Raw genomic sequence first — 27,515 nt, 5'->3', positions numbered from 1 at the left:
CCCACTGCCCCTGCAATTTAATGGTATTACCATCACTGAATTTCCACTATCAAGATGCTGAGGTCACCATTGACCTGAAACCAAACTGGTTAGACCAATAAATGCAGTGGCTACAAGAGCAGGCAGAAACTTCTGACTCCCCCAGAACCTGTCCACCATCTCCAAGGCACAAGTCGAGACAGCGATAGAATACTCCCTACTTATGTAGCTCCGTCAACACATAGAAGCTTGGCACCATGCAGGACAAAGCAGCCTACTTGATTGGCATTGCATCCACAAACATTCACTCCCTCCTCCATCAATGCAGCAGTGTGTACCATCTACACTGTGCACTGCAGAAAGGTGCCAAGGCTCCTGCGACAACACCTTCCAAAGCCAAAACCTTTACCGTCTAGAAGGGCAAAGAACAGCAGATACAGGGGAACACTACCACCTACAAGTTCCCCTCCAAGCCACTCACTATCCTGACTTGGAAATATATTGCCATTCCTTCAGTGTCATTGGGTCACAATCCTGGAATTTGCTCCCTAATGGGGTTGTGGGTCAACTCACAGCACATAGACTATAGTGACTCAAGAAGACAGTCATCCCCACTTTCTCAAGGGCATTAGGCCTGCATTCATTGCCCATCCCTAATCAGCAAAGCCCACACCCCATGAATGAATTAAAAAGAATTCCTGAGGTATTGTTGATATGTAACAGTTTTCTTTCTGTTGACCTACAAGGCCACATGTCATATCCCAGCGGTACCAAGGGTTATTCTGAGCATAGATTGGGAATTAAACACACCTTGTTGATCATCTTGTACATCTTTAACTACATCAGCTGCTTCATTTGTCCAATTGTTGACAGAATCCTGCAGTGCTGAGCATTTTAATGAGACTGTTTATTTTACGAATAATTATGTTTTTAGTGCCTCCTGTGTTGAGATCGGAGTTGTCCTTTACAGATGACTATTTTCCCCCAGAGGCAGCACTGTTGGTTATAGAGGTCCTACTTCCTCCCTTGTTGAGATCAACTAATTCCTTGTAGGCGACGGTTTAGCTAGTCTAATTCACTTGTGTTCTTCTAAAGCTTTTGCTGCTGTTTCGTGAGGTCAGGTAGGTGTAGTATTCTCCAAATTATAATGACTTCATATTTCAGGACATAGAGAGAAAGCAGGCAATTCATCGTTGCATAGACAATACAACCAACAGCTGCAGGGCTATTTTTGTTCACTTCTTCATGTTGTTTCAGTTATTCATATGGTACCTAGTGGTGCCAAGACTGCATGTTATTTGATAGGGTCAAGTACCATTGGACAGGCAATGACATCTATGTGTGGCTTAAACTTCCTTAGCATCTTGTCAACATTCTGGACATGTTGTTCCTCTATTAATGAAGAGTGTACGTTGGCACATTTCCGTAGCCACAAATATCTTCGAGCCGTTGCTGAAATGCTCTTCAGTGAGTTTTGGGTGAAATCAAATTACCCAGCAGATTTTGATTGATTTTGGGCCAGAGTTGTGTTGGGAAACATGAAATATGCATCACGTTGATGTAATCTGAGAAAATGATGGCCATCTTTAGAAGGAGATAAGAAATGGGTTGCTTTAAAAACTTGCCAACGAAATTTGAAAGGGGGGAAGCAGAGGTTTTTCATCTGAGAGCCCAGAGCTTGGGGTATAGACCTCCTGAAGGCATGGCTATTAATTGGTGGGGTGAAGTGAAGTCCAGACATACAGGTGGTGAGAATTGGCCCTTCTGTAAAAAGACCAATAGAACAAAATACTGTCCATAAGTTAGCCTTTTATTTTCAGATCTGACTTTAAAGATTTTTTTTTTGCTTTTTTTTTGTTTTTGAGATGTGTGGTTGAGGCAGACCAGAAACATTAACAAAAGGTGGCAAAGCGAAGCAGAATCTAGTTATATTAACCAAAGAAAAATGGCAATCCCAACTGTGTAGCCTGCCACCCGAGCATGAGGATCCCTATTTGAGAGTTACCTTCAAAATAGTGTATGTTCCTCCCGTATGTAAATGTAAAGAAAAAGGACCTGTCATTTTTTTTTAAAAAAACTATTTAAAAAATTGGGATGTTGCTGGCTGAGCCAGCTTTTTCTGCCCATCATTAAATGCCCTGGAGAAGGTGGTGGTGAGCTGCTGTCTGCAACTGCTGCAGTCTTTTGGGTGGAGGGACATTGTGCTGTTGAGCTTTCTTGGTGCTGTGAGCTTTTCTTTGGTCTGGTGAAGTCATTATTAAGACTGGAGAGCTGTAAAGTGGGCTTGGAGGGATGGAGGAAGATCCCTCTTTTCACAGGATAGTGAATATGTTAGTGAGTTTTGAGAAGATTTGTAGCTCAGTTTGAGGTTCTGGATGTAAGTTTGCTCGCTGAGCTGCAAGGTTCGTTTTCAGACGTTTCGTCACCATACTCGGTAACATCTTCAGTGAGCCTCCGGATAAAGCGGCTTCATGTTACCTAGTATGGTGACGAAATGTCTGAAAACGAACCTTCCAGCTCAGCGAGCAAACCTACATCCAGTAGATATGTGGTAAGGACTCTAGGTTGGTTTGAGATCAAATAAAGCTTCCAAACAGAACTGAATTGCTATTTGTTGAGAATGGGGTTTGAAGGTGATAGAGACATAAATGCTTGTTTTATTTAAGGAAAGGAATTTAGTTGCTCCCATGAGAAGAGGTAGCTATGATGTAATAATCATGCATTGTTGATAGTGTGGTGCTGGAAAAGCACAGCAGGTCAGGCAGCATCTGAGGAGCACGAGAGTCAACGTTATGGGCATCACCTTTCTTCAGGAGAAGGGCTTATGCCCGTAACGTTGACTCTCTTGCTACTCTGATGCTGTCTGACCTCCTGTGCTTTTCCAGCACCACACTTTATCAACTCTGACTCTCCAGTATCCACAGTCCTCACCATCTCCGAATAATTATGCATAGGCTCTAGATGATGTGAGCTTGACATCAAATGGCCTTTTCTTGATTCAGCCTTTGTTTTCTTAAGACTGTGGAAGGAAAATCTGGAATATATTAAATGTTACCTATCCTTTTATAGTCCTTAATTTAAGACTTGAACCAAGATGTGTTTCTCTGACTAACAGTTGAAATCTGGAAGTGAAGCTTTTGAAATCCGTGTAGTGTCAAGATTCTGACGGCTTGATTAGGCATAAAGGTGTTAGACAATCTTCCTAGTTTAATCCTACAAATCCATTGTTGTATATATTTTTCTACCATCAGGAAATTGTATATTAACAAGGAAAGAAATCCTTGTTGTAGGAATAAAGCAGTAATTCTAACTTGTATAATATGAAATTATCTATCTTCTCTAGACAATAATGAAGATGCAACAGTCAATCGTATCACGTAAGTTTAATTTCTTGATATGCTAAACTCAATCTTCTATTTTCATCTTCTTCCATTAAAACCAGCCATGCTATAAACCAGTCGAAGGGAGGAATTATGGGAGCTACTGCCTTATACCACAAATTTATAATAATGGCACTGTGTTGTACTTTAGTCCCAGCCGAACTGACGTCTCCAAAGGCACTAATCATTTGGACTTTGTATGTGATGGTAAAATTAGGAAATTATTGCCGGCTCAGTCCTGCCCTTTGGACAGACACGTGTGTGTCAATTCAGACAGCCATCCAGCTATTTGGCCACCTTTTTTCTTTTGTCTGAATTATTTTTAAGAACATAATAAATATTTTATGCCACCCTATTGTACAATATACTGGGTGTGCCACTAGTAATCTAGAGGATGAGAATTCAGATCCCACTCTAGCAATTCAAGAATATGAATGCACTTTTTTTAAAAAAAAAGGATCTGGAAACAAAAATATGATATCAGCAGAATTGGCCATGTAGTTGCTGGAGTTTTTTTTGTGGGGGGGGGGGGGGGCGGTGTGGGAAACTGGCTTGTCAGTGTTCATTTTATTTGGAAACCAGTCTTTGCTTCGATAAAAACCAAGAATTGTGCTTGTTGAAATCTGCAATAAAAACAAAGTGCTGGAGAAATTCAGCAGGTTTGGCAGGATCTGTAGAGAGAGAAAAACACAGTTGAAGAGTCAGTGGATTTGAAACATCATCAGAATCCTGAGTTTCTCCCTCACCTTCTGTTTTTATCCTTGTTTGGTCTGGGCCTAGAGGTAATTCCAAACCCCGTCAACATGCAGGTTTGCTGGGCTAAATGGCCTGTTACGATGCTGTGCTATTTTCTGATGTCAGATTGACCTTTTAAGGTGACCTAACAAGCCATTTCATTGTATTAAACAGCTGCAACAGATCAAGAAAGTCTATCACTTCCTTCTTAGCATAATAAAAAAGCAGGCAATAAGTGTCTGTCCTGTCAAAGATGTCCATACTCAAAGAATGAATAAAAATTGGCCAAAGCCCCAGGCGATATTTTGGAACGTTATTGATGAGGGAATCTTGATTTTTTTTTCCCCCTACTTTTGGCTGACATAACAGCCTTAAGACCATAAGACATAGGAGTGGAAGTAAGGCCATTCAGCCCATCGAGTCCACTCCGCCATTCAATCATGGCTGATGCGCATTTCAGCTCCACTTACCAGCATTCTCCCCGTAGCCCTTAATTCCTCTAGACAACAAGAACCTATCAATCTCGGCCTTGAAGACATTTAGCGTCCCGGCTTCCACTGCACTCCGTGGCAATGAATTCCACAGGCCCACCACTCTCTGGCTGAAGAAATGTCTCCGCATTTCTGTTCTGAAATGACCCCCTCTAATTCTAAGGCTGTGTCCACGGGTCCTAGTCTCCTCGCCTAACAGAAACAATTTCCTAGCATCCACCTTTTCCAAGCCATGTATTATTTTGTACGTCTCTATTAGATCTCCCCTTAATCTTCTAAACTCCAACGAATACAATCCCAGTATCCTCAGCCGTTCCTCATATGCTAGACCTGTCATTCCAGAGATCATCCGTGTGAATCTCCACTGGACACGTTCCAATGCCAGTATGTCCTTCCTGAGGTGTTTGGACCAAAACTGGACACCGTACTCCAAATGGGGCCTAACCAGAGCTTTATAAAGTCTTAGTAGTACATCTCTGCTTTTATATTCCAACCCTCTTGAGATAAGAGACAACATTGCATTCGCTTTCTTAATCACAGACTCAACCTGCATGTTTACCTTTAGAGAATCCTCGACTAGCACTCCCAGATCCCTTTGTGCTTTGGCTTTATTAATTTTCTCACCATTTAGAAAGTAGTCCATGCTTTTATTCTTTTTGCCAAAGTGCAAGACCTCGCACTTGCTCACGTTAAATTCCATCAGCCATTTCCTGGACCACACTCCCAACCTGTCTAGATCCTTCTGTAGCCTCCCCACTTCCTCAGTACTACCTGCCTGTCCACCTAACTTCGTATCATTGGCAAACTTCGCCAGAATGCCCCCCGGTTCCCTCATCCAAATCATTAATATATAATGCGAACAGCTGTGGCCCCAGCACCGAACCCTGTGGAACACCGCTCGTCACCGGCTGCCATTCTGAAAAAGAACCTTTTATCCCAACTCTTTGCCTTCTGTTAGACAGCCAATCCTCAATCCATCCCAGCAGCTCACCTCGAACACCATGGGCCCTCACCTTGCTCAGCAGCCTCCCGTGTGGCACCTTATCAAAGGCCTTTTGAAAGTCTAGATAGACCACATCCACTGGGTTTCCCTGGTCTAACCTACTTGTTACCTCTTCAAAAAATTCCAACAGGTTTGTCAGGCATGACCTCCCTTTACTAAATCCATGTTGACTTGTTCTAATCAGACTCTGCTCTTCCAAGAATTTAGAAACCTCATCCTTAATGATGGATTCTAGAATTTTACCAACAACCGAGGTTAAGCTGATTGGCCTATAATTTTCCATCTTTTGCCTTGATCCTTTCTTGAACAAGGGGGTTACTACAGCCATCTTCCAATCATCCGGGACCTTTCCTGACTCCAGTGACTCTTGAAAGATCTCAACCAATGCCTCTGCTATTTCCTCAGCAACCTCTCTCAGAACTCTAGGGTGTATCCCATCGGGGCCAGGAGATTTATCAATTTTAAGACTTTTTAACTTTTCTAGCACTATCTCTTTCATAATGGCAACCATACTCAACTCAGCCCCGTGACACCCTTTAATTTTTGGGCTATTACTCATGTCTTCCACTGTGAAAACTGACGCAAAGTACTTGTTAAGTTCTCCTGCTATTTCCTTATCTCCCATCACTAGGCTCCCTGCATCAGTTTGAAGTGGCCCAATGTCTACTTTTGCCTGTCGTTTGTTTCTTATGTACTGAAAGAAACTTTTACTATTATTTCTAATATTACTGCCTCGCCTACCTTCATATTTGATCCTCTCATTTCTTATTACACTCTTTGTTATCCTCTGTTTGCTTTTGTATCCTTCCCAATCTTCTGATTTCCCACTGTTCTTAGCCACTTTATAGGATCTCTCTTTTTCTTTAATACATTTCCTGACTTCCTTTGTCAGCCAAGGTTGTCTAATCCCTCCCCGGTTAATCTTTCTTTTCTTGGGAATGAACCTCTGTACAGTGTCCTCAATTATACCTACAAACTCCTGCCATTTTTGCTCTACTGTCTTCCCGGTTAGCCTCTGCTTCCAGTCTATTTTAGTCAGTTCCTCTCTCATGCCTTCATAATTACCTTTATTCAACTGTAACACCATTACATCAGATTTTGCCTTCTCCCTTTCAAACTCCAGACTGAACTCTACCATATTATGGTCGCTACTTCCTAAGGGTTCCCTTACTTTAAGATCTTTTATAGAGTCTGGTTCATTGCAAAGCACTAGGTCCAGAATAGCCTGCTCTCTTGTGGGCTCCATGACAAGCTGTTCCAAAAAGCCATCCTGTAAGCATTCCATGAATTCCCTTTCTTTAGATTCACTAGCAACATTATTTACCCAGTCCACCTGCATATTGAAGTCTCCCATGATCAATGTAACCTTGCCTTTCTGACATGCCTTCTCTATTTCCTGGTACATGTTGCGTCCCTGGTCCTGACCACTGTTAGGAGGTCTGTACACAACTCCAATTATGGTTTTTTTGCCTTTGTGGTTCCTCAATTCCACCCATACAGACTCCACATCATCCGACGCTATGTCATTCAATACCATAGATTTAATTTTGTTCTTAACTAACAAGGCAACCCCACCCCCTCTGCCCACCTCTCTGTCTTTTCGATAAGTTGAAAAACCATGGAGGTTTAACTGCCAGTCCTGACCCCCCTGTAACCAAGTCTCTGTGATGCCTACTATATCATAATCATTCACTATTATCTGTGCCATTAGTTCATCGATTATAAGCTAATTATCTTGGTTTCAAAATTTCTCCATTTGAGATGCAATAAATGGTGAAAGTCTTTGAGTTTATTAAATATAAGATAACTACTGTCAATTGCCTAGAAGTGGAATCAAGATTTGAGTGGTGCTGAAAAAGCACAGCAGGTCAGGCAGCATCCGAGGAGCAGGAGAATCGACATTTCGGGCAAAAGCCCTTCATCAGGAATGAATTCTTCTTAGGATATAGTACAGAGGGGGTTGCAGTTCTGAGAGAGTGTGGCCCTCAGTTGAACTGACTGTAGAGAGGTTAGGTGGCGGCGCATAGCTGTGAGCGTGGAGCGGAGGATCCTGAAGGAGAACCATTGCTGGTGGTTTTGCATTTGTAGTCTGTACTGATTGTCCTGTTCAGATCCAAACTGTGCTGGTTTGAATGTAGTCCGGAGTCCATGTGGGGTCAGTTGGTTGCGGAGGCAAGCACTGAAGTTCTTTTACTGAACAGCGGGGAATGTTGGACTTCCCATACAAATAGTTATTAAATATTTTGAATAAGGGGAGGAGAGATAAAGAACTTACATTAATAAAGCATCTTTCACATCTTTTTGGCTATTAAGCAGTTTAAAAATTTCAGTGTTTGCAATGTAGCCACTTGTTTTGTATGTATTTCTGTGTGAATGTCATTAGAGTTTGTGTACCTTGAACTGGATCATTGTCTCTGGCTGCTACCGTGGTGTTCAGAGGATTATCTACATTGTCTGAAATGCTGAGGAAGCTTGTTTTAAAAATCTAGTCAAGAGGCATTATTTACTGAAATATTATACTCTTCTCTCTCTCCCCTCCTCACCCACCCCTATGCTTCCCCTCTCCCACACTTACTATTTATGGAAAGATGCTGCTTTAAAAGCACACAGCCACCTCCCACCATCTGTTGTCCCAATGCATGTGTGATTAACCTGTTGGTAGATTCAGAACACAGGGATTTTTGGTGGCTGTCTGTGCAGTACTATTTATATTGATCGAGGTGCAACTGAAGGCAAGAGAATGGTCAGCTGCCTTCAGCAATAAAGGACCAAGTTCGCCCTCCTATCTGAGTGCTACATCTGAGCCATGTGCTAATTGGAAGATGTTGAAATGTTGTCATGACATAACTTTGACCTTTGTTTTAAAACAACAGGACACTCGTGAGTAATTTTAATCTTTTTGTAAATAGGTTATGGATGTGTACGTTCACCCTCGCAGTATCTGCTGGGGCTGTCTTCCTTCTACCGTTTTCAATTATTAGCAACGAGGTCCTGCTTTCATTGCCAGAAAACTATTATATGCAGTGGTTGAATGGTTCACTTATTCATGGTGAGTAAATTAGAGCTTAAATAACAACATTGTCCATTTTCAGGTAAAGAATTAAGTTTTATAAAACACTACTGAGTTTTATTATGTTCGTTACTATAGGGCATCGAGAAATGAGCTATATTCTTGTTTACCTGGTATCTGCTGAACTCCAATTTGAATCACTAATGCAGCTAAAATAATAAATGTGGGTTGTTAGCTTTTTCAAAATTATAGTACTGATTTTTCTGTGCTTCTTAAGAGAGTCAGAGCCTATGGGAGTGAGCTAAAGTTGCCATCTAGTGGTGAAAGGGAATAACCACAAGCAGCTACAGTTCCAAGTGTTTTGAGGAAGAGTGGCCATGTTCTCTCAATGCTCAGCCTGTTCTGTATCTCAAATCCTGACTCTGGATTTTTATTTCCTCCTCCATCACAATTTCTTTTGTTATTCAACAATGAGCATTTTCTCATTCTGTAGTATAGGCATCAAATATGGTATCTAAAATGCTGGCTATAATTAGGGGTGTAAAACCTACAGGATTGTCTTAGGAGTACCAGGTATCAAAAGATTAATTCCCAGGAGACTGGTGCAAGCAATCTGGGAGAAGAATCACTGGGGAATTAGGCAAAAAGCTTATTTTGCAGTTGGGGTTTTTTGTTTTAGTTATTAAAAACAAATATTTGGAAATCTGGCAGGGGATTGTTTGACTGGTCAAGTCATCAATTTAGCTAACCAAGTCAGTGTGATTTTTAATTGGTTTGGGAAGACACTGCGTTGGTAGACTGAATGTTCTAGCTGATTATACTGAAACCTTTAGAGATACATTCAGTCAGAGCTGGCATTGGATCTGAGATTCAATTCCATTTTAAAAGCCTTTGAAAATTTCCATTAGGTCATTCATAGTCATAGAGATGTACAGCGTGGAAACACCCTTCTGTCCAACTCATCTATGCCGACCAAATAGCCTAACCTAATCTCGACCCATTTGCCATCACTTGGCCCACGTCCCTCCAAACCCTTCCTATTCACATACCTGTCCAAATGCCTTTGAAATGCTGTTATTGTACCAGCCTCCACCACTTCCTCTGGCAGCTCGTTCCATACATGCACCACCCTCTGTGTGAAAAGGTTGCCCCTTAGGTCCCTTTTAAATCTTTTCCATCTCATCTTAAACCTATGCCCTAGCTTTGGACTCCTCCACCCAGGGGAAAAGACCTTGTCTATTTATCCTATCCATGTCCCTCATGATTTTATAAATCTCTATGAAGTCACCCCTCAGCCTCCGACATGCCAGGGAATACAGCCCCAGCCTATTCAGCCTCAAACATCCTTGTAAATCTTTTCTGAACCCTTTCAAGTTCCCATTTCGAAGTCTCCAATTGCACAGACTGAAAATTATTTCCTTAAAATTATTTTCTTTTATCTTCTAATAGAGTCAGTGTTCCCAGTTGCAACTCAATGACTGTTCTGATGGAGGTTTCGGATAATTAAGCTTCCTTGATGATCTAGCATCAGCACTAGTTGCAGAACCCAATAATTGTACAGCAGGTGTTAACAGAAATCTCCAGAGAATGTAAGTGTCCTGTGTCTCTCCCTGCAGGCCTATGGAATCTTGTTTTTCTCTTCTCCAACATCTCTCTGGTGTTCCTGATGCCTTTTGCGTACTTCTTCACTGAATCTGAGGGATTTGCTGGCTCAAAAAAGGTAAGAAGGGATATTGTGGTGTTGCAAAAAGACTGAAAGAGCAGTGGTAAATGAGTGAATGTAATTGGATTTAAAATCATTACTGGAAAATAGGATGAAAAGGGTTGATTGCTGTATTGCAATAACTGCAAGATTGTTGAATATACCAAACCAGCTGGAAGACTGGCTATGTCTTCCCCTCCAAACATGAATGAAGTGTAGTCCTGTACTCAATGGCAGGACAGAATTTAGGAAGTGCAGAATATGGGTTGAACGATTGAGGGGTTGTGGGGAGGCAGTGAATGTATGTTTGTCTTTGTGTGCTGGGCGGAAGCAGCAAAGAGGCAGAAGCTCAATCTTAATGACACATTAATAATTCCTTGTGTTGCTAAAGTGTAAACTAAGAGTTTTTAAAAAGGCTTGGGGATTATCTTTCATTCTGGAAATGTGAGGAGTTTGAGGAGAGTTCCATGCTGTACATCTCTATGACCAGATGGGTGCTTTGATCCAGCTTGATTTGACAGTGTGGTTTAACCATCATGTGTGGTTGATAGTTTTTTTTTGTCAGGCCTTTAATCCATTGATAGTGAAGATTCAATAAGCTAATCTCTCTGCATGTAACCTGTTTTTGTTATTTGAGAGCTACTTTGGCAAATTTCAGTGACTTTTAAACTAATCCTGGAATTGGCTGATTGATTGATTGATTGATTTATGGCATGTCCTATGGAGATCACAGCGGATCAGGCAGCATTGATGGAGAGAACAAGCTCATGTTTCGAGTTGGGATGACTCTTCTTCAGGGCTGACGTGAAGAATGGAGGGGCAGCATTTATGTAATAGTTTGGGAGGGCTGTGGGGTTGGTGGGGTGTGGAGTATTGAGCATCCTTTCTCCCCCAATGTTCAGATTAAGTGGTCGTAGTGTGAGAATGGCAGAACAATGGTGTGTCTAACTGGCAGTCTGGGAAGAACAGGCAATCCCACTGGGGTGGGGGAAAGGGAGAGTGGACATGATGACAGAGAATGGAACAAGTAAAGCTAAAAGAAAGGGGAGGAATGGGAGTGGGTTCACAGTTTGAAGGTGTTGAGTTAATATTAAGTCCAGAAGGCCATAAAGTGCCTCATCTAAAGATGAGATGTTGTTCCTCCAGTTTGCGCTGTGATTCACTGGAACACTGCAGTATGCCAAGGACAGACACATGTGACATGCGAGCAGGACGCTGGGTTAAAATGACTGGCTATGGCAAGGGCGGGGTCCTGCTTACACACACAGATTGGAGGTGTTACACAAAGCAGTCACCCAGTCTGCTTTTGGTTTCTCCCTTTGTGTGACTGGGTCAGTTAAACAACTCTCTGCATTGACTGAAACTGGTAGTACAAGCTACTGACATTAAAATAGCTGGGTTTAACATCTCATTTATCTGACCTGGATTTTCAGCTCAAATATGTTAATTGTCATTCTTAATAAATAGGAACCCAGTCTGAGAGATGGTATTGTCTTTTCTACAGGGAATAATGGCTCGAGTTTATGAAACATTTGTTGTCCTCTTTCTTCTGACCCTCCTGGTACTGGGGATTGTGTGGGTGGCATCTGCAATCATCAATAATGATGCAGCTAGCAGAGAATCTCTATATGGTGAGTGTCAAGCAAAAGGCTAAATCGGCTACCCTCTCTGTTCTCCTTGATGTCTTGAAAGCTTCAATCAAAACACTTATTTACTTTCTAAACCCCAAGGAACACCAGCCTAGTTGTTAAATCTTTCCTTGTACCTTTACCCCTCTGAGTCAAGGTGTCATTGTAAATCTAGGCCAGTACAGTACGCCTTTAGGTGTGGTAGAATATTCACCTATTCTAGGCATGGTCTAACCAGAGCATTGTATAACGAAAGGATGAATCCTATCCCTTTTCTATTCTAATCTCTTAGATGCAAAGGTCAGCATTCCATTACCTTTTTGATTAACTTTCAATACATGTTCATTTTTTTAAGGATTATGTATCTGGGCTCCCAAGTCATAGAATCCCTACAGTTTTGAAACAGGCCCTTTGGCCCAACATGTCCACACTGACCCTCCAAAGAGTAACCCACCCATACCCCAACCCTATTATCCTATATTTACCCTGACCAATGCACCTAACCTACACATGCCTGACCACTATGGGGCAATCTGGCACGGCCAATTCACCTAAACTGCACATCTTTGGATTGTGGGAGGAAACCGGAGCACCCGGAGGAAACCCACGCAGACACTGGGAGAATGTGCAAACTCCACACAGTTGCCCGAGGCTGAAATCTAACCCAGTTCCCTGGCACTGTGAGGCAGCAGTGCTAACCACTGAGCCACTGTGTCAGCTCTTTGACCTTCCACTGTTTCTAGCCTTTCGTCATTTAGTATTTGCTATGTCTATACTTTTTGGGTCCAAATTGGGTGACCTCGTATTTGAGGGGAAAGTGAGGACTGCAGATGCTGGAGATCAGAGCTGAAAATGTGTTGCTGGAAAAGCGCAGCAGGTCAGGCAGCATCCAAGGAGCAGGAGAATCGACGTTTCGGGCATGAGCTCATGATGCTGCCTGACCTGCTGCGCTTTTCCAGCAACACATTTTCAGCTCTGACCTCGTATTTGCCTACATTGAAATCCATTTGCTACAGTTTTGCCTATTTACTTAATCTATCAGTGTCTGTCTGCAAGCAGTGGAGATAGTAGCATAAGGTTACAATGTATCTATCTTTTTGTGCCATCAGCAAATTTGGATTTGTTGCTTTCTATCCCATCATCTGGGACCTCCTGGAGGAGGAGTGGCAACACATATTGCAATTTGTTTTTTTTTAAATTGTGATGGCATTGGCACTAGAATTGTGTTTGCAGGCTTAGCACAAAGTCTGAAGGCTCATTGGATGGGTTGAATGGTCTCGTTCTGTGCTGAAAAAATTCTGGTATTATTTCTGTGCTCCTGTTATCTTGGGATGGACCTTTATACATCAGGATGTTGCATCTCAGGAAAGTCAACAATTTGAGAACAAGACCCTTCTCCAGCTATTCATTCTTATTCCGTCTATATTTTAACCTGTGTTCTCTTTCACCAACAGATCTGTGGGACTATTACCTTCCATACCTCTACTCCTGTATTTCTCTATTTGGAGTCCTGCTTCTCCTCTGTGAGTAACACTTTCTAGTGCAAATTAATAGCCTTGGATTGCTGTTTCTCCTGCTAAGTAGCAGCATTTAAAACCATTTTCATGAAATTAAATGAAGCTTCACACGATCGTGTGAAGTTTGCTTAAATAGCCCAGTACTTGAATTCAAATGGCTTGTAAACTGTGTTCTTGAACAAATGTGAATTTTGGGTTATGTACTTGCATACTATCGATGAGTGCAAGGACAAAGCTTAGCATAAATCGATTTATTTAACATGAGAAGCAGACAGGGGCTGTTGTCTCTACAACCAGAGCTGAACTGATCAAACTTGTCCTGCTTAATTTTCCCCTTTTTAAATTGAGCATTGGCACAACAAAGAGAAAATTGAAGTTTGATTTGCTTCTTTAAGCAGTCAGTTCTTTGATCTCCAGTGGATTATTGTTTACTACAGTTTTTCTAGAATGAGTCATGTTATGCAGCATTTCATCATTGTAAAGTCTTTTCATTTCCTTTTTAAAAAAAAGGAAATGTTCAGAATGCTTTAGTTTTATTAATTTTTATTGCAAAGGTCTTTGATTTCCAGAATTAACTTGTCTCCTTCACTTCACAGTGTGCACTCCTTTTGGCTTGTCCCGCATGTTCACTGTCACTGGGCAACTACTTGTAAAACCCAGGGTAAGGAATCTTATTCATAACTTCTCACCATCTAAGGGACTGTTCTATAACTCCAAACTTTCTCTGTTCTTCAGAATAGGCTGGCTCTTGCTGGAATGCATTTCCTCCAAGTCCAGCTGCACCCTGGAGTGTATCTCTAGTTGCAGTTCTTTCTGTGAATGGAGATGATGTCAGTTCGATGTCTGACCATAACAGTCAAGTCTAGTTATGTGTGGACAGCTACATTTATCAACAGAGAGCTTCGACAATAACCAGGAGCAGGAACCCTATCTGATTTTCATTTCCGTGTATGAACATTGTAACACTCCCAATTCCACTGACTGAAATGATCTAAATTCCTTAAGAGGTAGGAGCAGGAGTAGACCATTCGGCCCCTCAAACCCACTCTGATATTCCATAAGATCATGGTTAATCTGCCCCAAGTTTCAACTCTTCTTTTGTGGCAGCTCAGCACAGCCATTAACTCCTTTCAAAATATTTCAAAACATTTGTCCACCTCTTTAAATACTCTGTGATCTAGCCTCCACAACTCTGGGGAGAGAATTCCAGACATTCCCTACCCTCTGGGAGAAGAAATTCCTTCACATCTCTCTTACAAATGAGTGTCCCCTTATTCTGCAATGATGTCCCTTCCTCAAGATCCCCCCCCCAACTAGTGGAAGTATCTTTTCAACATCTACTCTGTCAAGCCCCCTTCAGAACCATGTATATTTCAATGAGAGCATCTTCTCATTCTAATGAAGCAAGGCCTAATCTTTTTAACTGTTCTTAGTAAGGCCATCCCTTCATCCCAGGAATCAGCCAAGTGAAACTCTTTTGAATTGCTTCCAATGCCAGTGTACCCTTTTTAAAATACAAGAACCAAAACTCTCCACAGTACTGTGGGTACAGACTCACCAACACCCTGTATAGTTGATACAAGACTTCCCTACTTCTTAAGTTGCAAACTCCTAGCAATAAGGCCAATGTGCAATTTACCATTTTAATTACCTGCTGCACCTGCATGCTAACGCTTTGTATTTCATACACAAGTGCATCCATTTGCTGCACTTTTTTTGAGTCTCTCTCAATTTAAAGAATTGTCTGCCTTTTGATTTTTGCTGCAGCAATTAAAATAAGCAATGAGTAACCCAAATGTGAGACTTTTTCTTATGTGTCTCATTAGACACCACCTTGCACATTTATCCACAAAGTCACTGACAAAAAAGAATTGCATTTTCAAATTGCTTGAGTATTCATGTGTACTTTCATTAATTTCAGGTTTCAGTTATAGCTCATTGGTAGTGCTTGCCTCTAAGTTAGAAGGTCAAGGTTCAAGTTCCACTTCAGAGCATAGAATCCAGATTGACAGTGGGGTGCTGCTGAAGGTGCCACTTTTAGATGAGATATTTTAAATCGAGGCCCCACTTGCCCTCTTTGGGTGCACATGAAAAGATGTTAGAGCACTCTTTTGAGCAGCAGAAGGCATCAACCAATATTTGGCCTTGAAAAATAATTACAATTTTTCAAAGCAAATCCAACTTAGTCAAAATTATCTCCCTGCTGTTTGTGGGACCTTTTTGTGAACTAAGTGATTGTTACAACAGTGACTAATTTCAAACTGCTTTCTTTGGCTGTGCAGCCATTTGTGATGTGCTGAGTTTACGAAATGCCCCATATAGAAGTGGATTTTTTTTCTTAACTTTCATTCTGGTACTGCATTTAAATAATCAAATATTAATTTCAAAAATTTGTTAGGATTTAGTTTGTCATTTGTATGTCTAATGTCAGTGATAAATTGATATAAACAAAGGCATTTTGTGCTATGAGAAGAGGCTCACATTCCCATGCATGTTTTAAAATGTACTTTTACTTCAATAATTAGTTCTCCAATGTCAATGCTACATGAGAATATTAATACAAAAACTGACTTTATTTTTGATCAATGATGACTCTGTCCCCTTCATCCCTTCCCCTGATCAGTCTTCATGGTTACATACAAGACTGTAAACACTGCCCTGTCACTGGTGTATTGGAACTGCAAGGTACCATCTAACTTAGTTTTGCAGTGGCTGAATTGCCTCTAATTTATTGTGCTGCTGTCTAATACTCAGTATTGGATGAGCAGAAGTTTCCTCCAATTAAATGTTGTCTGTATTAAATAACCATTGTTTTTGATCCCTGCGACAAACTGTGTTCATTAATGCCCAGACTCCATCCCCTCCTTGGTAACTGATATTGAACCATGTGTTTGGAATGCTGACATTCCATTTGACTGTAAGCTGATTTTCTGGCCCCCTTGCCTCTCCATCACCAAGAGCTACTTCATACTTCCATTTACAAACTGGAGGGAAAGGCAATGCTGACTGTGCTGCTACTGGGGTATGATTGCAGTGTGTGCTGATGGGGGAGGCTGTTTCCTTCCACCCTCCTTACAAAAGGGGTACCGTTCCTGCTGAAAGGAAAAGGGCGGCATGGTGGCTCAGTGGTTAGCACTGCTGCCTCACAGCACCAGGGTCCTGGGTTCGATTCCAGTATCGGATGACTGTGTGAAGTCTGCACATTCTCCCCGTGTCTGTGTGGGTTTCCTCCGGGTGCTCCGGTTTCCTCCCACATTCCAAAGATGTGCAGGCCAGGTGGATTGGCCATACTAAATTACCAGTAGTGTTCACGGATGTGTAGGTTAGGTGCATTAGTCAGGGGTAAATATAGGGTGGGGGACCGGTCTGGGTGGGTTACTCTTCGAAAGGTCAGTGTGGACTTGTTGTGCCGCAGGGCCTGTTTCCACACTGTAGGAATTCTGCGATTCTATCATATTTCTGATATCACCAGCCTCTGTCCGTCCTCAGCACATCACTCCTGAAACTTTTATCTGTGCTTTTGTTATTTCCAGATTCAACAGCTGACTACCCTCCATACACTTGTACTCATCACCTGTTTGTACTCTAACTTGCACCAGGTCCTGCTCACCCATTAACCCAGTTGTTGCTGAGCCAGACTGGCTCCTTGTCACACAGCCCATCAGTTTTAAGGTTCTCTCTCTTGTGTTCACGTTCCTCCAGCCCACACCCGTCTGAGATCTGTGCACTTCTCTAATTCTGGCCTTTTGAGCCTCCCTGGCCTGTATTGTTCTGCCATTGAGGAACTTGCTTTCAGCTGCCTGAGCCCAAGCTTTGGAATTCTCTCTGTAAACCCCTCTGCCCCACTCTTCCCTTAAGAATGATCTTAAAATGTACATTTTAAGTCAAGCTTTTGACCATCTGTCTCAGTGTTGTCTTGTAGGGTACAATGTTTGATAATGCTTTTGTGAAGAGCATTAGAGATTATTGGCTTTTGTTAAAGTGCTATGTAAATGCAAGTTGTTATTGACTTGAGAGAGAATACATCAATCGTAATGCTTTACTTTTTGACTTGTAGCTTTTGGAGGATCTGGATGAACAACTCAATTGTACACGATTTGAGGAGGCTGCTGTGCTACATAAGCTAAATGGTATGCAGAAACACTTTTTGCCAGCAGTAATGCTATAGTACGTATGATACTGTGTCCAACCCCATCCTTAATAAGGCAGTAAACATAGCTGAATTTGATACCTTTTCATTTTCTGTCAAGCATGTAAGCTTCCTAAACAATAGTTTGAATCACAATTCATATATTTTTGAGCTGTGTAGTTTCATGTTCCAATGATAGCTGATCATTACAATAGAAAGTTTGATCTTTAGTTAAATAGAAAAGTTAATATGTTTGAAAGGAATTGAAATGCAACATTACTAATATATCTGTTTTGCTTTCTTACGGTGCCAGGCAAGATGTCATCTTGCTGGGTGTTTTTCAGTGTGGAATCCCTTAAGTATCATTTCCTGAATATCCATGCCAGGAGGATTAAGTTGGGTAAGGCACAGAAAATCTGGATTAACTTTATACCACTGCATCGTGTGACATGTCTAACAGCAAATTTGTTTGTACAGAAATAAGGAGAAGAGCATCGCCCTGGCAAAGGAACCTGGGATACCCACTGGTCATGTTGCTGCTTCTGGCATTAACAGTAAGTGTTAAAAATATTGATTGGGCTTTGATGAAGAAACTCCAGCCACTTCACTGTCCATCTGTAATTAATGCAAAATTTAGCCTCTATTCCATGGCCACTTTAATAAAGCACCAATTAACTGGCTTAATATTCAAAGGATGCCATTTATGTCCATGTTACAATGATACAAAATACAAACCTGCAAATTAGACTTGATTCTCACTGCAACCTTCTTCTGATAAATGCACCCCTTGTCCAAATATAGGCCACGTACCCAATCACATTTTGTTCACTTATTGTGTAGAATTGTTGATCACACGGAACTTTTTAACTACAAAGTGTTTTGTAAACTTTTTAATGTTTTGCCAACTCAATGTAGCCAACCCACCTCAAATATCACCTGGAGACTGTAGCATGCTTTATAGTCTGGCCTTTCTTTTAGTGTAAGAGGTTTTCAAGTTTTTTTTTGTTTTGCATTCAACTATTGAATGCAAATGTTTGCATATTGTTACGGACCGGACCAAACTCCCTCAAGATCTATCAAGAAGGTAGCCGAGACCTTAATTTTTTCTTATCTTAAAGGTAAGTGTGAGGCATTGCGTTCCAGATGCAATTCAATTGGTCAAACTACTTGACTTTAAGCAAACCACTTTTTATTTTTACACTGCAGTTAAAACAACAGACAAAACAAAAATGAAAGAATTGGCTTAACTGTAACTCTCTTATTTAATTAAGCATTTCGATATATATACTAACTACTACTAATTAACTGTTCTAATATAGTAACATCCCATAAGCACATAAAACAGATTGTCTCACATACAATTCTAGCAGCAGGAAGAGAACCCCACCTTTAGCTGTAATAGAGAGAGGAATAAGAGCTTCCACGTTCAGCTTCAAGACCCCAGCAACTGAAAAAAGCTAAAACTAAAAATCTAGGTTCTGTGGGAGCTTCATCACACCCATTCAGGCTGCTTCTATTGTTCCAATTTTTTTTTTGGGAAAAAAAAAATACCCAAGGCCTTACAAGCTGTTTTCTCTATTGAATTTTCAGCAGACTGCTTGACACTTCTAGGTAAAAACAATGACTGCAGATGCTGGTAAACCAGATTTTGGATTAGTGGTGCTGGAAGAGCACAGCAGTTCAGGCAGCATCCAAGGAGCAGCAAAATCGACGTTTCGGGCAAAAGCCCTTCATCAGGAATAAAGGCAGAGAGCCTAAAGTGTGGAGAGATAAACTAGAGGAGAGTCCTTTAGCTTATCCTCCTCTAGCTTATCTCTCCACGCTTCAGGCTCTCTGCCTTTATTCCTGATGAAGGGCTCATGCTTGACACTTCTATTTCAACCTCTCCTCATTTGGAAAAAAAAGCACAAAATACACCTCCTTAAAGCCATAGTGTCATCGCAATATTGTCTATGGATCTGCTGTTTATAAAATCAGTGTTTTTCTGTAAAACAAAAACTAATAAGGGTTAAATGGTGTGTATTTTTCTTGCAAAATCTTTAAAAGCATTTTTTTGCTGTGAACGAAATCAGTTAAAAACCATTTTTTTCCACTGAAGGAATTGCTAAGAGGACCATTTTCGAACAACTTGACATTCCAGTCATCCACATGTTATAATGTTAAAAGAAAAATTCAGGGGAACACTCCGGTCTTGGAGTCCCAATTCCAAATTGGCTGGGAGAGTGCAGGTTTCAATTTCGTGTAGTCAACCGAGGGTTCTGAAGACAATCTCATTAGACTGAAAACATTAACTGACTTTCTCCACAGACCTTGCCAGATCTATTGAGTGTTTCTAGAATTTTCTGTTCTAACTTGATCAGATTTAGCTTTCAGAAGACCTATGACTTTATGAGGATAGGCTGGGCCTTTTGTTATTGTTACTTTTTCAACAAGCTTGAGCTTTCTCTATGGTGTCTATTTGCCCGTTCCAATTTTACCACGGGAATGCATGTCTTTCTAATCATTGCAGTTTGGGTTAATTGTACAGAATCTACTGTGGTACCTACAATAAGAGACAATCTAACCATCACTCCCTAACATTCAGTGCCATTACTATCACTGAATCTCACACTGTCAACATTCTGGGGGTTTCCATTGACAAGAAACTGAACTTGACCAGCTATGTAAATACTGTGGCGAGAAGAGCAAGTCAGAGGCTGAGAACCCTGCAGTGAATAGCTCATCTCCTGACTCCCTAAAGCCTGTCCACTACCTACAAGGTATAAGTCAGTAGTGTGATGGAATGATTAAATTAGATTAGATTCCCAACAGTGTGGAAACAGGCCCTTTGGCCCAACAAGTCCACACCGACCTCCCGAAGAGTAACCCACCCAGACCTACCTCCCTCTGACTAATGCACCTAACACTACGGGCAATTTATCATGGCCAATTCACCTGACCTGCACATCTTTAGATTGTGGAAGGAAAGCGGAGCACCCAGAGGAAACCCACGTAGACACTGGGAGAATGTGCAAACTCCACACAGACAGAGGCAAAGATGAATCAAGGGAAGTCAGCATGGCTTTGACAGGGAGAAAATGCTAAGCACATTGACAGGTGTAAAGCAGTTGATCTAGTCTCAACCACAACCTCACCTTCCATCACTAAACCATCACCTCCCCGACCATCCACAACCTCATCACATCAGGAGATCTCTTATCCATAGCTTCCAACCTCATACTCCTGGAAACCTGCACCACCCGTTCTACCTCACAAAATTCACAAACCTGACTGCCCCGATTGACCCATCATCTCCAACTGCTCCTGCCCAACCTAATTTATCTCCTCATATCTTGACACCGTCCTGTCCCCCTTGGTCCAGGAACTCCCTACATACATTCAGGACACCACCCATGCCCTCCACCTCCTTGGATGACTTTAATTTCCCCAGTGCCCAATGCCTCATCTTCACCACTGACATCCAGTCCCTGTAGACTTCCATCCGCCATAGCAAAGGCCTCCAATTCTTTCTCTCTCGCTGACCCAAAAAATGGCCCTCCACCAACACTCTGATTCGATTAGCAGAACTAGTTCTCACCCTCAACAATTTCTCCTTCCAATTCTCCCATTTTCATTCGACAAAAGAGGTAGCCATGGGCACCCACATGGGGCTGAGCTATGCCTGTCTCTTCAGTGGATACGTGGAACAGTCCATCTTCTGGCACCATTCCCCATCTTTATCCCTGCCACATGATAATTGTATCAGCACCACACTGTGCTCCCACAAGGAGGTTGAATTTTCATCAACTTCACAAACACCTTCCACCCTGATCTCAAGTTCACCTGGACCGTCTCCAACGCCTCACTAGACCTCTCCATCTCCATAGACCAACTCAATATGGACATCCACTTCAAACCAACTGACTCCCACAGCTACCTGGACTACACCTCCTTCCACACCTCCTCATGTAAAAAAGCTATCCCTTACTCCCAATTCCAATTCCTCTGCCTCTGCCGTTTTTGCTCCCAGGTGGAATAATTCCACTCCCAGATGGCCTCCTACTTTAAGGACCGCAATTTCCCATCCCATGTGATCAACAACGCCTTCTAGTGCATCTCCTTCCCACACCTCCACCCTTGAACACCACCAATCAAACCACAATAGAATAGAAACCCCTGGTCCTCACTTTCCACCACAGTATTCTCTGGACACAGTGAGCACATTATCCTCCACCATTTCCGCTGCATTCAATTAGACCCCATCACCAGAGATATATTTCCCTATCAGTACTCTGCAGAGTCCATTCCCTCAGTGACTCCCTTGTGAGGTCCATGCCCCCCACCAACATCCCCTCCCCTCCCAGCACCTACCTTTGCCATCTCAAGAGCTGTAAAACCTGCGCTCACACATCCTCCATCACCTCCATCGTTAGACCCAAAGGATCCTTCCACATCCGACACACCCAAACACCTCATCTACTGTGTCAATGGCTCTCGATGTCCTCTCCTCTACACTGGGGAAACAGGACGCCATCTGGCAGAACGTTTCAGGGTATATCTCTGGAACACCGCCCAAACAACCCTTCTGCCCTGTGGCCAACCATTTCAACTCCCTGTCCCACCCCCACTCCCACACGTAAGTCCTGGGCCGCCTCCACCACCAAACCCAACCCATCTAATGGCTGGAGGAAGAATACCTCATCTTCCACCTTGGGAACCCTCCAACCACATGGCATCAATGTTGATTTCACCAGTTCCCTCATCTCTCATCCCCCCCCCCCACCTCATCCCAGATCCAATCATCCACCTCAGCACCACCATCTTGAACATCCGTCCTGCCTGCTTATCTTCCTTCCCACCTATCCACTCCACCCTCCCCTCTGACTTATCATCATCAACCCGCACCTGCATCTACCTATCACCTTCCCAGCTACCTTTCCCCCCCCCCCAACCCAATCCCATCTATATATCTCTCAACCCCCTCCCCCGACATTCCTGAAGAAAGGCTTATGCCCAAAACATCAATTCTCCAGCATCTCGAATGCTGCCTAACCCTCTGTGCTTTGTCAGTGCCACACTTTTACACTCCTATCTTCAGCATCTGCAGTCCTCACTTTCTCATAGTCTCCATGGACCTCAGTAAGGCTTTTGACAAAATCTTTCATTGCAAATTGTTAAGGAGCTAAGTACCCATGGGTCCGAAGGCAATTTAGCAAACTGAATATAAAATTTGCTCAGTGTGGTCAAAGGGTATTTTTGTATCTGGAAGTCTGGATACCGCAGTATACCAAGGGGTCAGTTCTGGGTCCCTTACTGTTTGTTGTATACATGATGATCTAGAAATGAGCAGAGGAGGTGTAATCAGCAAGTTTGCAGATGACATGAAAATTGATGGTGTGGCAAATATTGAAGAGGAAATTTTTAGATTAGAGGATGATACAGACAGGCTAGTCAATGGGCAGAATAGGAACAAATGGAATTTAATTCTGAAAAGTGTGAGGTGATACATTTTTGGGATGATTAGCAAGGCAAGGTGTACACTTTGAATGGTAGGAGCCCAGGAAGTACTGAGATTCAGAGTGACCTTGCTGTCCATGTATACCAGTCCCATAAGATATCATGACAAGTCGATAAAAAGGTTAAGAATGCATATGGATTCTTAGTTTTATAAGTTGAGACATTGGGTTTAAGAGCAGGGAGGTTATATCGGAACTGTAGAATATGGTATGCAGTCCTGGAATCCATATTTTGAAGGGATGTAACAGCAATGAAGAAAATGGATAGATTTACTAGGGTATTGCTTGGGCTGGAGACTTTTAGTTATGAATAGAGTTTGTTAAACTGGGATTGCTTTCCTTCGAGCAGAAGAAATTGAGAGTGAACGTGATTGAAATGAATAAAATTATGAGGGGCTTATACTGAATAGACAGAAAGGCACTTGCCTGTTAATGGAGGAATTGATGACCAGGTGCTGAGAGGTAAAATGGGGCAGAACGTTTATAGGCCATGTGAGGAAAAACTTGTCACCCTGAGGACGTGGGAGTCTGGAATTCACTGCCTGTAAGGTCGGTAGAGATAGAAACCATCGTAACATTAGGTCTTTAGATGTGCACTTGTGATGAAAGACTACGGGCCGAGTGCAGGTGAATAGAATTAGAATAAAAGAGTAGGTAGTTGTTTTGACCAGCATGGACATGATGGGCCAAAGGGTTCTTCTTTATGTGCTGTAGATCTTTCTGACTGTATCTATAATGCTCATTGGTGAAGGCGACACAGACTGCACCAAAAAGGATCTTGGTGTTATTTATAAGAGCAACATAGAGAAATTGCAGTTAAAACTATTAACGGTATAATTCAGTATTAAGTCAAATTTTGATACTGTCCATATCAGACTGTGTATAGCTTTGCTCTTCTGATATAACTATTGCCTTTTCCATTATGCTAATGCCATTAGAACCTAGGTGCTGTGTCTGGTGTGTGGGTTTTTGTGATTTTAGAGCTTACTTGGCCAATGTACCCAGCATCCCTTGCTGTTTGGCCAAGTTGGTAATCTAGCTGCGTTACGTGTGACATAGTAGCCTTCGGAAAGTTCCAGAGAAGGGCAAAGAGAATGGTCCATTCTTTCAAGTAGCACAAACTGGGAGGCAAATTGACACCAGAGGGTTGGACACCATCCTCCCCCTTGACAGGTTGGGGAGGAACAGGGAACATAGTTTTAAAATAACTAAGAAGAGACTGGATGCTTTGTGGTTTTTCTTCTCCTATTAAAAACAATGAGCCTTTGGAATACTATACAGATTGGCAAGTGACTGTTCACTGCTTTCACGATGCAGCTGGACTGATCCCTTGCTAGGACAGATGTTGCACCATATAAAGATAATCTTCCCTACAGGCTACACTTGGTACATGTAATCTCCTAGATTAGTTTTTAAATCACATAAGGGAGTTGGAGAGGAATCTGACCAGAGTAATTTCTTTCTTGAGCCTCTCCAGCTGTGTCTGCGTAAATCTAGCAGCACCAGGTTATAGTCCAACAGATTCACTTGGTAGTACGAGTAAACCTGTTGGACAAGAACCAAGTGTTGTGTGATTTTTAACTTTGCCCCACTCCAGTCCAACACCTCATCATTATGCCATCTAAATAATTGACTTGTTTCAAACTATTAAATGTATCTCCCTGATTGGCCAGAACTATAGGAAGTTTCAGAGCACCATCGACAAGGTATAAAAACAGGGTTCACCTGCACACCTTCCTCTTGGTATCATCTAAGGCTTTCCAAGGAGAACAGCATGGAATGAGGTAGAGACCAGCTGGCCATCCAGAGGGAGAGGAAGAAAAGCTTCACAGATCCAGGGATAAAGACAGAGAGAGAGCAACTGCAAAACATTTCCATGAGACTAGGGAAGTTTTGTAACCTTAAAAGGCCAAATAGGATTAGGGATAGTATGTTTAGATTAAAGATTACTGCAATTTTGTGTCATGTAAAGCTGGGACTGTTTTGGATTGGTCTAGCTTGTGTTCATGTTGATTTAACTGCTTTCGTATTGTGGGACACCAGCACAAATTAATTCATATCATTCTGGTCAGAGTTGCCTGTACAAGGAACTAGACAACACACACCACCACTGCAAGCTCCCTTCCAAGTGACACACTATCTGACTTGGAAATACATTAGTCGAAAAATGTAGCGCTGGAAAAACACAGGAGGCCAGGCAGCATCCAATACTCCCCACTTGCCTGGATGGGTGCAACACTAGCAACACTCAAGCTTAACACAATCCAGGACACAGCAGCCCATTTGATTGGCACCATATCTAGCACCTTTGGCATTCATAATGGCAGCAGTGTGGACTACCTACAAGATGCACTGCAGAAACTCACCAAGAATGCTTTTGACAGCATCTTCCAAACACGTGACTTGTAAAATCTAGAAGGTCAAAAGCTGCAAACTCATGGCAACACCACCACCTACAAATTCCCCTCCAAGTCTCTCACATATTGCTGTTTCTTCAGTGTTGCTGGGTCAGATTCCCTCCCTAACAGCACTGTGTGTACCTACAGCCAAAGGACCACAGTGGTTCAAGAAGGCAGTTCACCATCACCTTCCCTTGGCAATTAGGCCTGGGCAGTAAATGCTGGCCCAGTCTGGGATGCCCACGTCCTGTGAAAGTATGTTTATAAATAAAAGAAAAATGTTTTAACCTCATTTCTGCGGGTCTATTGTGAAGTGGTTTGGAAGGGTTTTTTTTACCATTCGTACATTGTAATTCAGTGCTGGTTTCAGAGTTCAGTCTGCAGTCCTTCCTGAGTCCCCTGGAGCTGCATGGCTTTTAAAGAGAGGCTGCATTATGCTTTATGAGTGACTCATTTACATAACTCCACCAAAATGATGAATGGCATCATAGTTTTGAAATAAACTTTGTTTTATACAGGAGTTAATTGATTGTGGTTCAATTGGTTGAACCAGAAAATCCAACTTCACATGAAAGCCCTCATTGAGAAGATGAACTGTTTGCTGACCTTTGGCACAAACGTTTTTGCTCCTGTTTTAGTCCTGATGAAAATGTGAGCCAGGAATTGGTCATCACTCAATCCATAAATAAAACTTCCAGTATTTTGGAATTGGTGCCCCTGATCAAGCTTAAGTATTACCTAAATAAGGGTGTCTGTGCTCGTGAACTATGTAACACTTTAGCAGCTAGCAGCAGCATCGAGCCCTTCCACCAGAGGTGCATCATGGACCAAACACAGCATTCAGCATCCTTTGCTGTGCTTTCACGATGCTCTCCAACTTCTATTGTACTGTTCATGCTGGGTTACACTGGGGGCTCCAAATTCACTTTGTATTGTTCCATCAGTTTTAAGAGTTGCATAGACTGCACTGAAATGAATAAACTGCTCTTGAAACGTAGTGATGTAGCTCAATCACAACTGTTCTGGGACTGACTGTGATGTCTGTCTAAGTGGGAAATGCTGGATTACACATTCTTCCCAGTTGATAAATTTTTTTTTATCTACTGTAATTTCAGGGTATCTCCGTGCTCCTGGTGGGATTCCACGTTCTTGAATTACTAATTGATGAAACCGCCATGCCTAAAGGAATGCAGGTAAGGAATCTAAAATAAAGCACAGCTTGTTGGATATTTGTGTGTGTGTGTGTGTGTCATCCTTAGACCTGTGATGTTTCATCTATCACCACCTCCTCCTGTCTCTCTTCACCCTGACCTCCATCCCAAATACATACTTGAGTTTTAAAAGCTGCACACCACCATCGACTCTGAAAAGTCAGCATGGTTTTTGTGAGGTGAGGATATTAAAGGTTACTCAGCCGTAGTCCAATTCGAATAGTGGAGCAGGCTTAATAGGCTGAATGGCCTTCTCCTGTTTCTTGTGAAGTGTAGTAGCTGACATTTTCCAGATTTGCTCCTGTCTGCCTATTACCCTGTGACGAGCTGGAATTACCATAGTCTGGTGTCTTTATCATTTCTAAAATTCAGCAAGGGAGGTCCTCAACATTAAAATATGTGATTGATGTCTAAATGCCAGGACAGTCACACGTTGTGTGATCTGTAACTAGACCAACTAGCTGTAACCTTGTTATAGTGGAGTGAAATTGAACTTGTTAAATGCTAATCTTGAAGATAGAAGCCATTTCATTCTGTGTGCACTTCTATGTGACAAGATGTTTAGTTTGAATGTAGAAAAGCATGCACATGTATGTCGGATGATGCGTCTCCATAGAGTCATAGAGATGTACAGCACAGAAACAGACCCTTCGGTCCAACTCGTCCATGATGACCAGATATCCTAAACTAATCTAGTCCCATTTTCCAGCACTTGGCCCATATCCCTCTAAACCCTTCCTATTAATATACCCATCCAGATGCCTTTTCAATGCTGTAATTGTACCAGCCTCCACCGCTTTCTCTGGCAGCTCATTCCATACACGCACCACCCTCTG

General features: G+C 42.1%; 1 protein-coding gene across 2 annotated transcripts in view; it reads left to right on the top strand.

Annotated features, from left to right (window-relative positions):
• Positions 1-27,515, top strand: part of lmbr1l (limb development membrane protein 1-like) — a 69,519-nt gene that overhangs the window by 25,460 nt on the left and 16,544 nt on the right. For both annotated transcript variants that reach the window (XM_072567061.1, XM_072567060.1), the window contains exons 3-12: positions 3,323-3,356; positions 8,498-8,637; positions 10,215-10,318; positions 11,805-11,931; positions 13,383-13,451; positions 14,042-14,106; positions 17,503-17,575; positions 17,888-17,974; positions 18,052-18,128; positions 26,584-26,661. In XM_072567061.1, the coding sequence (XP_072423162.1) occupies positions 3,323-3,356; positions 8,498-8,637; positions 10,215-10,318; positions 11,805-11,931; positions 13,383-13,451; positions 14,042-14,106; positions 17,503-17,575; positions 17,888-17,974; positions 18,052-18,128; positions 26,584-26,661 (854 nt within the window). The remainder of the gene's footprint in view (positions 1-3,322; positions 3,357-8,497; positions 8,638-10,214; positions 10,319-11,804; positions 11,932-13,382; positions 13,452-14,041; positions 14,107-17,502; positions 17,576-17,887; positions 17,975-18,051; positions 18,129-26,583; positions 26,662-27,515) is intronic.

Source organism: Chiloscyllium punctatum, chromosome X (genome assembly GCF_047496795.1).
Source record: "Chiloscyllium punctatum isolate Juve2018m chromosome X, sChiPun1.3, whole genome shotgun sequence".
Taxonomy (NCBI): domain Eukaryota; kingdom Metazoa; phylum Chordata; class Chondrichthyes; order Orectolobiformes; family Hemiscylliidae; genus Chiloscyllium; species Chiloscyllium punctatum.
This window is presented reverse-complemented; position numbering and strand designations above follow the sequence as displayed.